The following is a 12,045-nucleotide window of genomic DNA, read 5'->3' on the forward strand; positions in this document are numbered from 1 at the left end:
CATGTGTGGGTGTTGCTATGGGGTTATGGGGCTGTGGGGTTGTGGGGCTGTGGGGTTATGGGGCTGGGGGGTTCTGGGGCTATGGGGCTGTGTTGCTATGGGGCTGGGGGGTTGTGGGGCTGGGTGTCTGTGGGGCTGTGGGGCCGTGCCGGTGTGGGTGTTGCTATGGGGTTATGGGGCTGTGGGGTTGTGGGGCTGTGGGGTTATGGGGTTTTGGGGTTCTGGGGCTATGGGGCTGTGATGCTATGGGGCTGGGGGGTTGTGGGGCTGTGGGGCTGTGGGGCTGTGGGGCTGGGTGTCTGTGGGGCTGTGGGGCCGTGCCGGTGTGGGTGTTGCTATGGGGTTATGGGGCTGTGGGGTTATGGGGCTGTGGGGTTATGGGGCTGGGGGGTTGTGGGGCTGTGGGGCTGTGTCCATGTGTGGGTGTTGCTATGGGGTTATGGGGTTATGGGGCTGTGGGGCTGTGGGGCTGTGGGGTTATGGGGCTGGGGGGTTGTGGGGCTGTGGGGCTGGGTGTCTGTGGGGCTGTGGGGCCGTGGGGCCGTGGGGCCGTGCCGGTGTGGGTGTTGCTATGGGGTTATGGGGCTGGGGGGTTGTGGGGCTGTGGGGTTATGGGGTTTTGGGGTTCTGGGGCTATGGGGCTGTGTTGCTATGGGGCTGGGGGGTTGTGGGGCTGTGGGGCCGTGGGGCTGTGGGGCCGTGCCGGTGTGGGTGTTGCTATGGGGCCGCCCCACAGAGGTGTACGCGGTGGTGGACCTGTACGGGCAGTGTGTCCAGGTGTCCCTCACCGGCGCCCCCGGCCCCGCCGACAACAGCCTGGGGCACGGCCCCCCCGACAAGGCCCCCCCCCCGTCACCAGGTGGGGGCACCCCCGGGACCCCCCCCCCCCGCCGGGAGGGACCCCCTCTGTAGGGTGGGGGCCCCTCTATAGGGTGGGGACCCCTCTGTAGGGTGGGAGGGGTGGGAAGCCCCCCCCCAAAGGGTGGGACCCCCCCGGGATGGGAACAGCCCCCCCATGGGTTGGGACGCCCCCCCCGTGGGTTGGGAGCCCCCCCTGCAGGATGGGAGCCCCCCCTATAGGGTGGGACCCCCCTCCCAATAGGATGGGACCCCCCCCCCCGGGTACCCCCCCCCAATTGATGCCCCCCCCCATTGATGCCCCCCCCCCGGGTCCCCCATCCCAATGCCCCCCCCCCCCCCAGTTTCCCCTCCCCCTGGGCTCCCCCCATTGATGCCCCCCCCCCCTTGAGTACCCCCCTCACTGACAGCAACTCCCCCATTGGTGCCCCCCCCATTGCTCCCCCCCCAATGAGTGACCCCCCGGGCCCCCCCCGAGTACCCTCCCCTCCAGGTACCCCCCCATTAGTGCCCCCCCCCGATGCCCCCCCATTTCCGTGCCCCCCCATTAGTGACCCCCCCGCCCCTCCCCCCCCTTGTTACCCCCCCTGACCCCCCCCATCTCCGTGCCCCCCCCCAGCCCCCCCGGTCCGGCACCGTTTCCACGCCAGCTGCGGGCAGAACGTGGCGCTGGCGGGGGAGGGGCAGCGCGCGGCGCGGGTCGGGGGCTTCAGCCACGGGGTCGTCTTCAGCAGGACCCAGCTGCGGGACGGGGAGCTCTTCGAGGTGGGCGGGGACACGGGGGGCACGCCCACTGGGGGCGGGGTCAAGGGGGGGACACGCCCACATGGGGCGGGGTCACTGGGGCGGGGTCACTGGGGGTCATGGGAGGTGGCATTGGGGTGGGGTAGGGGAGGGCACTGGGAGGGGTGGGATACACACATGGGGGGTGGGGCTAGTGGGGGACACGCCCACTGGGGGCGGGGTTAACTGGGACACGCCCATGGGGGGTGGGGTCACTGGGGCGGGGTCACTGGGGGTCATGGGGGTGTCATTGGGGATTGCATTGGGGTGGGGTTGTGGACTAGGAGGGGTAGGAAACGCCCACAGGGGGTGGGGCTAATGGGGGACACGCCCACTGGGGGCGGGGTCAAGGGGGGACACGCCCACCTGGGGTGGGGTCACTGGGGGTCATGGGGGTGAGGTTGGGGAGGGGAGGGGGGAATGGGATGTGCCCATTTGGGGGTGGGGCCAAGGGTGGACACGCCCGCTGGGGGAGGGGTCAAAGGGGGACACGCCCACATGGGGTGGGGTCACTGGGGTGGGGTCACTGGGGGTCATGGGGGTGAGGTTGGGGAGGGGAGGGGGGAATGGGAAGTGCGGGGCCAAGGGTGGACACGCCCACTGCGGGCGGGGCTAATGATGGACACGCCCACTGGGGGAGGGGTCAAAGGGGGACACGCCCACCTGGGGTGGGGTCACTGGGGCGGGGTCACTGGGGGTCATGGGGGAGTGGCATTGGGGTGGGGTTAACCAATGGTGGGCGGGGCCTACGGGTGACCCCGCCCCCCTTGGGTCCAAGCCACGCCCCCAGGGCCTAAGCCACGCCCCCTGAGCATTAACCTTTCACTGCCCAGATCCAAATTGAGAAGTGTGGGCAGGTGGGGCAGGGTGTAGGTGTGAATAACAAATAGTGGGCGGGGCCTTCTGGTGGGCCCTCCCCTTTGGGTCAAAGCCACGCCCCCTCGGGTCGAAGCCCCGCCCCCCGAGCGTTAACCCCTTGTTGCCCAGGTCCAAATTGAGTCATGGGAGCAGGCCGGGGGGGGGGCTAGTCATGACTAACCACCGGTGGGCGGGGCCTGATGATGGCCACGCCCCATTGGCTCTAAGCCACGCCCCCCTCGGGTAGAAGTCCCTCCCCCTGAACATTAACCCCTTGCTGCCCAGGTCCAAATTGAGGCATGGGAGCAGGCGGGGGGGGGAGGGCTAGGAGTGACTAACCACCGGTGGGCGGGGCCTGCTGCTGTCCCCGCCCCCCCGGGGCCCAAGCCCCGCCCCCCGAGCATTAACCCCTTGTTGCCCAGGTGCGCATCGAGGCCCTGGACGAGCGCTGGGCGGGCTCGGTGCGGGTGGGGCTGGCGGCGTTGCCCCCCGGGCAGGGCCCCCCCGGCCCCCCCGCGCTGCCCCCCTCCCTGCTGGACCTGCCCGGCCCCCCCAGCTGGGTGGTGGCGGGGGCCGAGGTGCGGCGCAACGGGACCCCCGCCCGCCACAACTACGGGGTCAACCTGGAGAGGCTGGCCGTGAGTGGGGGGGGGGCTGGGGGGGGGTGGGGGGGGGTGGGAGGGGGCTGGGGGGGGCTGAGGGGGTCGGGTGGGGGGATGGGAGGGGGTTGGGGGGGGTCCTGGGAGGGTCTGGGGGTTCTTGGGGGGGTTGGGAGGGGGCTGGGGGGGGGGTGGGGGGGTCCTGGGAGGGGCTGGGGGGGATGGGAGGGGATGGGGGGGGGATGGGGGGGGCTGGGGGGTTTTGGGGGGGTCCGGGGGGGGGTCGAAGGGTGGGCTGAGGGGGTCTTGGGGGGGTCCTGGGGGAGGCTGGGGGGATTTGGGAGGGGGCTGGGGGGTCTGGGGGAGGCTGGAGGTGTTGGGAGGGGGCTGGGGGGTCCTGGGGGGGGTTGGGGGTTCTTTGGTGGGGGTGGGGGGCACTGGGAGGTCTTGGGAGGGATCTGGGGGGCTGGGGGAGGTGAGGGGGGTGTTGTGGGGGGGGGTCAGGGGGTCTTGGGGGGGGTTATGGGGGGGTTGGGGGGGGTAGGGGGGGGTAGGGGGAGCCTGGGGGGGGTCCTGGGGGGGTTAGGAGGGGCTGGGGGGGGGTCCTGGGAGGGGTCTGGCTTGGGTTTTGGGGGGGTCAAGGGGGTCCTGAGTGGCACTGGGGGGTCTTTTAGGGGGGTTGGGGGGGGGTTGAAGGGTCCTGGGGGGGGTTCTGGGGGGGTCCTGAGTGAGGCTGGGGGGGGTCCTGGGGGGTTGGGGGGGGCTCTGTGGAATTTTGGGGGGATTTGGGGGGTCTGGGAGGTCCTGGGTGGGGCTGGGGGGGGTCCTGGGGGGTCCTGGGTGGTTTGGGGGGGTCCCGGGGGGGGTCGTGTTGTGGGGGGGGGTCCCTGATTTCCGCCCCCCCCCCAGGTTGGGAACCGTCTGGGGGTGCGGCGCGGGGCGGACGACTCGATGCACATCCTGGTGGACGGCGAGGACATGGGGCCCGCGGCCACCGGCGTGGCCAAGGTGACGCCATCAACCGCCCCGTGACGTCATCAACCCGCCCCGTGACGTCATCGCCCTGTGACGTCATCAATCACCCCGTGACGTCATCACCCTGTGACGTCACCGCCCCATGGCGTCATCGCCCTGTGATGTCATCACCCCGTGACGTCATCGCCCCGTGACGTCACCTGTCTGGTGATGTCACAACCCCTCCCCCCCCATGGGTTTGTTCCAGTGGTGGCCCCCCAAGCCCCCGGGTGACGTCATCGCGGTGACGTCACAGTGATGTCATCGCGTCGGGTGATGTCATTGGGCCAGGTGATGTCATTGGGTTGGGTGATGTCATCGGGTTGGATGACATCACCGGGTGGGGTGATGTCATCAGGTGGGGTGTTGTCATCGGGTTGGGTGACGTCATCAAGCAGAGTGACGTCATCGAGCTGGATGACATCATGGGGCTGGGTGACGTCATCACTTGCGTGACATCATCCAGCTGGGTGATGTCACGGCTTGGGTGACGTCACCGGGTCTCTGACGTCACAGGGGCCTCCGTGACGTCACATCCTGCCTGGGAGGGGCTCCCCTGTGACGTCACGGGGATTCCCCCACCCTCACCCTTTGCCTGGGCGTGGCTGTGACATCACAGGGTGTGGCTATGACATCACAACTCACAGCTATGACGTCACAGGGCGTGGCTGTGACATCACAAGTCACAGCTATGACGTCACAGGGCGTGGCTATGACATCACCACCCTCCCTACACCCCCCCCCCCCCCCCCCCCCCCCGGGAATCCCCCCACCTATGACATCACATCACCGATGGGGAGGGGGGAGGGGCTATGACATCATCACACCCGCGCGACCTCCCCGGCGCTGACGTCACGGCGCTGACGTCACGGTGATGACGTCACCGCCCCTCCCCCCCCCCCCCAGAACGCCTTCGTGGCCCTGGACCTGTACGGGCGGGTGACGGCCGTGTCCATCGTCAGCGCGGGGGGGGGGCGAGGGGGGGGGGCAGCGGCACCCCCAGCCCCTCCCCCACCCCCAGCCCCTCCCCCACCGCCACCTCCCCCCCCACCGTGAGTCCTTGGGGGGGGGACTGGGAGGGGGTGGGTAGGGACTGGGGGGGACTGGGAGGGACTGGGAGGAGGATGGGGGGGGACTGGGAGGGGGATGGGGGGGTACTGGGGGATATTGGGGGGCACTGGGAGGGGACTGGGAGGGATTGGGAAGGACTGGGAAGGGCATGGGGGGTACTGGGGGATACTGGGAGGGGACTGGGAGGGACTGGGAGAGGGATGGGGGGGGACTGGGGGGCACTGGGATGGGACTGGGGGGGGGATGGGGCACACTGGGGGCACTGGGAGGGGCCCTGGGGGTCACCAGGCGGTGCCCCCACCCCCACTGACCACGCCCCTTCTTAACCCATTAACCCCTTCCTACCCTCACCCCCTCTGACTCCACCCATTCGGACCCCTCCCCCTCTGACCCCGCCCCCTCTGGCCCCGCCCCATTCCCCCACCCCTGTTAACCCCTTCCTGCCCTCACCCATTCTGACCCCACCCACTCTGACCTCGCCCACTCTGTCCCCGCCTCCCTATGGCTCCTCCCACTCGTGGCCACGCCCCCATATGGCCACGCCCCTTTACCCCGCCCCTGTTAACCCCTTCCTGCCCTCACCCCACCATGCCCCCACCCCATGACCCCACCCCCTCTGACCCCGCTCCCTCTGACTCCTCCTCCCCGTGACCCCGCCCCCTCTGGCCCCGCCCCCATCTGACCACGCCCCCTCTGGCCCCGCCCCATTCCCCCCACCCCTGTTAACCCCTTCCTGCCCTCACCCCACCATGCCCCCACCCCATGCCCCCACCCCGTGACCCCACCCACTCTGACCCCGCCCCATCTGACCCCGCCCCCCTGTGGCCACGCCCCCTATGACCACGCCTCCTCTGGCCCCGCCCCATTACCCCTGCCCCTGTTAACCCCTTCCTGCCTTCACCCCTTGTGACCCCACCCATTCTGACCCCGCCCCCTCTGGCCCCACCCCATTCCCCCCACCCCTGTTAACCCCTTCCTGCCCTCACCCATTCTGACCCCACCCACTCTGACCTCGCCCACTCTGTCCCCGCCTCCCTATGGCTCCTCCCACTCGTGGCCACGCCCCCATATGGCCACGCCCCTTTACCCCCGCCCCTGTTAACCCCTTCCTGCCCTCACCCCACCATGCCCCCACCCCATGCCCCCACCCCATGCCCCCACCCCCTCTGACCCCGCCCCCTCTGACTCCTCCTCCCCGTGACCCCGCCCCCTCTGGCCCCGCCCCCATCTGACCACGCCCCCTCTGGCCCCGCCCCATTCCCCCCACCCCTGTTAACCCCTTCCTGCCCTCACCCCACCATGCTCCCACCCCATGACCCCACCCCATGCCCCCACCCCCTCTGACCCCTCCCCACTCTGACCCCGCCCCCTTTGGCCCCGCCCCCTTTGGCCCCGCCCCCAGGGCCCGCCCACCTTCCTGCCCAGCCACGGCCGCAACATCCTCCTGTCCAACGGCAACCGCACGGCCACGCGCGTCTCCAGCTACAACCAGGGGCTGGTGCTGGTGGCTCAGCCGCTGCCCCCCGGCCGCCTCTTCCAGGTAGTGACGTCACCGGGGGGGGGGCGTGACGTCATCAGTGTGTGACGTCATCAGGGGGTGATGTCATCGGGGGGTGACGTCATCCCAGGGGGGTGATGTCAGCCTGGGGGGTGACATCATTGGGTTATGCACTGCGGTGGGGTCTGGGTGGGAGGGGTGTGGCCAAGGGGTGTGACGTCATCAGGGGGGCGTGACGTCATCAGGGGTGTGATGTCATCAGGATGTGACGTCATCATGGAGTTTTTTTTACCCATTAGTGTTTTTTTAGGGGGGTTTAGGATTTGGGGGGCATTTTGAGGGTTTTTAAGTGCACTTTTAGTTGTTTTTTAGGGGGGTTTAGGGGTTTTCAGGATTTGGGGGGTGTTTTTAGGGTTTTTCAGGGCATTTTTAGTTTTTTAGTTGTTTTTTAGTTGTTTTTTAGTTGTTTTAGGTTTTTAGTCTTTTAGTTGTTTTTTAGGGTTATTTTTTTTTTAGGATTTGGGGGGGCGTTTTTAGGGTTTTTCAGGGCATTTTTAGTTTTTTAGGGGATTTTAGGGTTTGGGGGGCCATCTTTAGGGTTTTTAAGTGCACTTTTAGTTGTTTTTTATTTTTTTTTTAGGATTTTGGGGGGATGTTTTTAGGGTTTTTAGGGTTTTAAAGGGCATTTTTAATTTTTTTTAGGGGATTTTAGGGGTTTTTAGGATTTGGGGGGCATTTTGAGGGTTTTTCAGGGTGTTTTTACTGTTTCTCAGGGCGTTTTTAGTGTTTTTTTTAGGGGGGTTAGGGGATTTTAGGATTTGGGTGGCGTTTTTAGGGTTTTTAGTGTTTCTCAGGGCGTCTTTAGTGTTTTTTTTAGGGGGTTTTAGGGGTTTTTAGGGTTTGGGGGGCGTTTTTAATGTTTTTCAGGGCGTTTTTACTGTTTCTCAGGGCGTTTTTAGTGTATTTTTCGGGTTTTTTAGCGTTTTTGCCCCGCAGGTGCGGATCGACGCGCTGAACCCTCAGTGGAGCTCCTCGCTGGCCCTGGGGGTCACCGCGGCCCCCCCCGAGCGCTTCCCCTTCCCCGCCTCCGCCGCCGGCGTCAAGCGCTCGGCCTGGCTCCTGCAGCGCCGCAGCGTCTTCCACAACGCCCGCAAGGTGACAAAACGCCCCAAAAACGCCCCAAATAACCCCAAAATCGCCCCAAACGGACCCAAAATCGCCCCAAATGGACCCAAAAGTGCCCTAAACAGCCCTAAAGAGCCCCAAAAAAGCCCCAAACTGCCCCAAAACAGCTCCAGATGGCCCCAAAACAGCCCCAAAAATGTCCCCTCAAAAAAATCCCAAAGACCCCAAATCCACCTCAAATAGCACCAAAACTGCCTTAAATGACCCCAAATAGCCCCCACATAGCACCAAATGGCCCCAAAGAGCCCCCAAATTGACCCAAAGCTGCTGCAGCGCCGCAGCGTCTTCCACAACACCCAGAAGGTGACAAAACGCCCCAAAATCGCCCTAAATAACCCCAGAATCGCCCCAAATGGACCCAAAATCGCCCCAAATGGACCCAAAAGTGCCCTAAAGAGCCCTAAAGAACCCCAAAACTGCCCCAAAACAGCTCCAGATGGCCCCAAAACAGCCTCCAAAATGTCCCCCCCCCAAAATCCCAAAGACCCCAAAACCACCCCAAATAGCTCCAAAACTGCCTTAAATGATCCCAAAGAGACCCAAAACCACCTTAAATGACCCCAAATAGCCCCAAAACTGCCTTAAATGACCCCAAAGAGACCCAAAAGCTCCCCAAAGAGCCCCAAATGACCCCCACATTGACCCAAAGCTGCTGCAGCACCGCAGCGTCTTCCACAACGCCTGGAAGGTGACAAAACGCCCCAAAATCGCCCTAAATAACCCCAAAATCGCCCCAAATGGACCCAAAAGTGCCCTAAAGAGCCCTAAAGAGCCCCAAAACAGCCCCAAACTGCCACAAAACTGCCCCAAAACAGCTCCAGATGGCCCCAAAACAGCCCCAAAAATGTCCCCTCAAAAAATCCCAAAGACCCCAAAACTACCCCAAATAGCCCCAAAACTGCCTTAAATGACCCCAAATAGCCCCCACATAGCACCAAATGGCCCCAAAGTGCCCCAAACTGCCCCCCCAAAGCTGCTGTTGTGCCGCAGCGTCTTCCACAACGCCCGGAAGGTGACAAAACGCCCCCAAAACGCCCTAAATAACCCCAAAATCGCCCCAAATGGACCCAAAATCACCCCATATGGACCCAAAAGTGACCCAAAGGACCTGGGACTGCTACGGCCCCAACCCGCACACGCTGCTCCCCCAGAGCCCCCCCAAAGCCCCCCCAGGACCCCCCCAAATCCCCCCAGACCCCCCCTTCCCCCCCAGGACCCTCCCAATGACCCCCCAGGACCCTCCCCAGACCCCCCCAGACCCCCCCCAGTGACCCTCAGAGCCCCTCCCAGGCCCCCCAAAGCCCCCCCAACCCCCCCAGACCCCCCCAGGACCCCCCCCAATTCCCCCTGTTACCCCCCCCAAATCCCCCCAAACCCCCCCCATTCTCCCCCCAGGACCCCCCCAATATTTTTGTGGCCCCCCCCCAGATCCGGGACTGCTACGGCCCCAACCTGGACTCGCTGCTCCCCCAGAGCCCCCCCAAAGACCCCCAAAGGCCCCCCCAAATCCCCCCAGACCCCCCCAGTTCCCCCCCTTCCCCCCCCAGGACCCCCCCAAGTCCCCCCAGGACCCCCCCAGCACCCCCAAAGCCCCCCCAACCCCCCCAAATCCCCCCAAGCACCTCCCCAATGACCCCCAGAGCCCCCCCCCAGGCCCCCCCAGCCCCCCCAATTCCCCCTGTTACCCCCCCAGGACCCCCCCATATCCCAGGGGGACCCCCCCAGTGACCCCCCCAATATTTTTGTGCCCCCCCCCCAGATCCAGGACTGCTACGGCTCCAACCTGGACTCGCTGCTCCCCCAGGGACCCCCCCAAATCCCCCCCAAATCCCCCCAGGACCCCCCCAAATTCCCCCAGGACCCCCTAGGACCCCCCCTGTGACCCCCCCAATATTTTTGTGCCCCCCCCCCCAGATCCGGGACTGCTACGGCCCCAACCTGGACTCGCTGCCGGTGGGCACGGTGCTGGGGCTGCTGCTGGACGGGGGGGGGCGGCTGCACCTCTACGTGGACGGCGCCGACCAGGGGGTGGCCGCGGGGGGGGTCCCGCAGCCCTGCCGAGTGCTGGTGGATCTGTACGGGCAGTGTGAGCAGGTGGGGGTCATATAGGGCCGTTATAGGGTCATATAGGGCCGTTATAGGGTCATATAGGGGCGTTATGGGGTCGTATAGGGTCATACAGGGTTATATAGGGTTATATAGGGTCAGGGGGTTGGGGGGGGGCGTTATGGGGTCGGGGGGGTTGGGGTTGGGGTCCCACAGCCCTGCCGAGTGCTGGGGGATTTATATGGGCAGTGTGAGCAGGTGGGGGCTATAGGGGATTTGTGGGGTCATATGGGGTCATATAGGGTCGTTAAGGGGTCATATAGGGTCATTATAGGGTCAAGGATTCGGGGGGGGGTTATGGGGTCAGGGGGGGTTGGGGATGGGGTCCCGCAGCCCTGCCGAGTGCTCGTGGATCTGTACGGGCAGTGTGAGCAGGTGGGGGTCATATGGTCATATAGGGTTATATAGGGTCATATAGGGGCGTTAGGGGGTTGGGGGGGTCATGAGGTCAAGGGGGAAATGGGGGAAATGGGGGGGGTCAGGGGGGGTCAGGGATGGGGTCCCGCAGCCCTGCCGAGTGCTCATGGATTTATATGGGCAGTGTGAGCAGGGGGGGGTTATAGGGGATTTATGGGGTCATATAGGGGCGTTATGGGGTCATATAGGGTTATATAGGATCAGGGGGTTGGGGGGGGGGGGTTATGGGGTCGGGGGGGTTGGGGACGGGGTCCCGCAGCCCCTGCCGAGTGCTGGTGGATTTATATGGGCAGTGTGAGCAGGTGGGGGTCATAGGGGATTTATGGGGTCATATAGGGGCGTTATGGGGTCATATAGGGTCATTATAGGGTCAGGGGGGGGTTATGGGGTCAGGGAGTTTATGGGGTGGGGGGGGGTTGGGGATGGGGTCCCGCAGCCCTGCCGAGTGCTGGTGGATCTATACGGGCAGTGTGAGCAGGGGGGGGTCATATAGGGTCGTTACGGGGTCATATAGGGTTATATAGGGTCATATAGGGTCATATAGGGTCAGGGGGTTGGGGGGGGGTTATGGGGTCGGGGGGTTGGGGACGGGGTCCCGCAGCCCTGCCGAGTGCTGGTGGATCTATATGGGCAGTGTGAGCGGGGGGGGCTATAGGGGATATGTGGGGTCGTTATGGGCTCGTTATGGGGTCGGGGGGGTCAGGGATATGGGGGTAAATGGGGGGGTTATGGGGTGGGGGGGGTTGGGGATGGGGTCCCGCAGCCCTGCCAAGTGCTGGGGGATCTGTACGGGCAGTGTGAGCGGGGGGGGGGCTGTGGGGTCATTATAGGGGATTTATGGGGCCGTTATAGGGTCGGGGGGTTATGGGGGAACTGGGGGCATTGGGGGGGCTGGGGGTGTAGCAGGGATGGGGGGTGGGGTCGGAGGGACCCCTGACCCCCGACCCCCGACCCCCGATCCCCGACCCCTGACCCCCGACCCCTGACCCCTGACCCCCCCCAGGTGACGATCGTCTCGGACGTGGCCGACGTGGGGGGGGACGGGGGGGACGCCCGGGCCCGGGGGGACGTGGAGAAGGCCGATGTGGTGGACGGTGAGGGGGGGGCGACCCCAAATCTGTGGGGCGGCGGGGGTCTGACCCCAAATCTGGGGGACTGGGGACAGGGTGGGGGGCTCAGGGACCCCCCATCTATGGGGCTGGGGGCTCCATCACCCCACATCTGTGGGGCCGGGGGGGTCTGACCCCAAATCTATGGGGCTGGGACCCCCCATCTATGGGGCTGGGGGGGCTGGGACCCCAAATCCGTGGGGCAGGGGGGGTCTGACCCCAAATCTATGGGGCTGGGGGGGGTGGGGGTCTCAGGGACCCCCAATCTATGGGGTGGGGGGGCTGGGACCTTAAATCTATGGGGCTGGGACCCCCCATCTATGGGGCTGGGGGGGCTGGGACCCCAAATCCGTGGGGTGGGGGGGGCTGGGGGGCTCAGGGATCCCCCATCTATGGGGTGGGGGGGCTGGGACCCCAAATCTATGGGGCTGGGACCCCAAATCCGTGGGGCGGGGGGGTCTGACCCCAAATCTATGGGGCTGGGGGGGGGTGGGGGGCTCAGGTCCCCCCCCAACCTATGGGGTGGGGGGGCTCAGACCTATGGGGG

General features: G+C 65.6%; 1 protein-coding gene across 1 annotated transcript in view; it reads left to right on the forward strand.

Moving 5' to 3' along the window:
• The window catches only part of NEURL4 (neuralized E3 ubiquitin protein ligase 4), a gene marked incomplete at both ends in the record, with an annotated part of 31,607 nt that extends 20,124 nt beyond the window's left edge, over positions 1-11,483 (forward strand). The window contains 10 exon segments of the mRNA XM_084540456.1: positions 737-859; positions 1,478-1,623; positions 2,922-3,137; positions 4,008-4,106; positions 5,019-5,164; positions 5,453-5,474; positions 6,586-6,723; positions 7,678-7,836; positions 9,781-9,960; positions 11,393-11,483. Coding sequence (XP_084396582.1) covers positions 737-859; positions 1,478-1,623; positions 2,922-3,137; positions 4,008-4,106; positions 5,019-5,164; positions 5,453-5,474; positions 6,586-6,723; positions 7,678-7,836; positions 9,781-9,960; positions 11,393-11,483 — 1,320 coding nt within the window.
• Positions 11,484-12,045: the final 562 nt, after the last annotated feature.

This window comes from Aythya ferina (assembly GCF_964211825.1).
Source record: "Aythya ferina genome assembly, contig: HAP1_SCAFFOLD_818, whole genome shotgun sequence".
Classification (NCBI taxonomy): domain Eukaryota; kingdom Metazoa; phylum Chordata; class Aves; order Anseriformes; family Anatidae; genus Aythya; species Aythya ferina.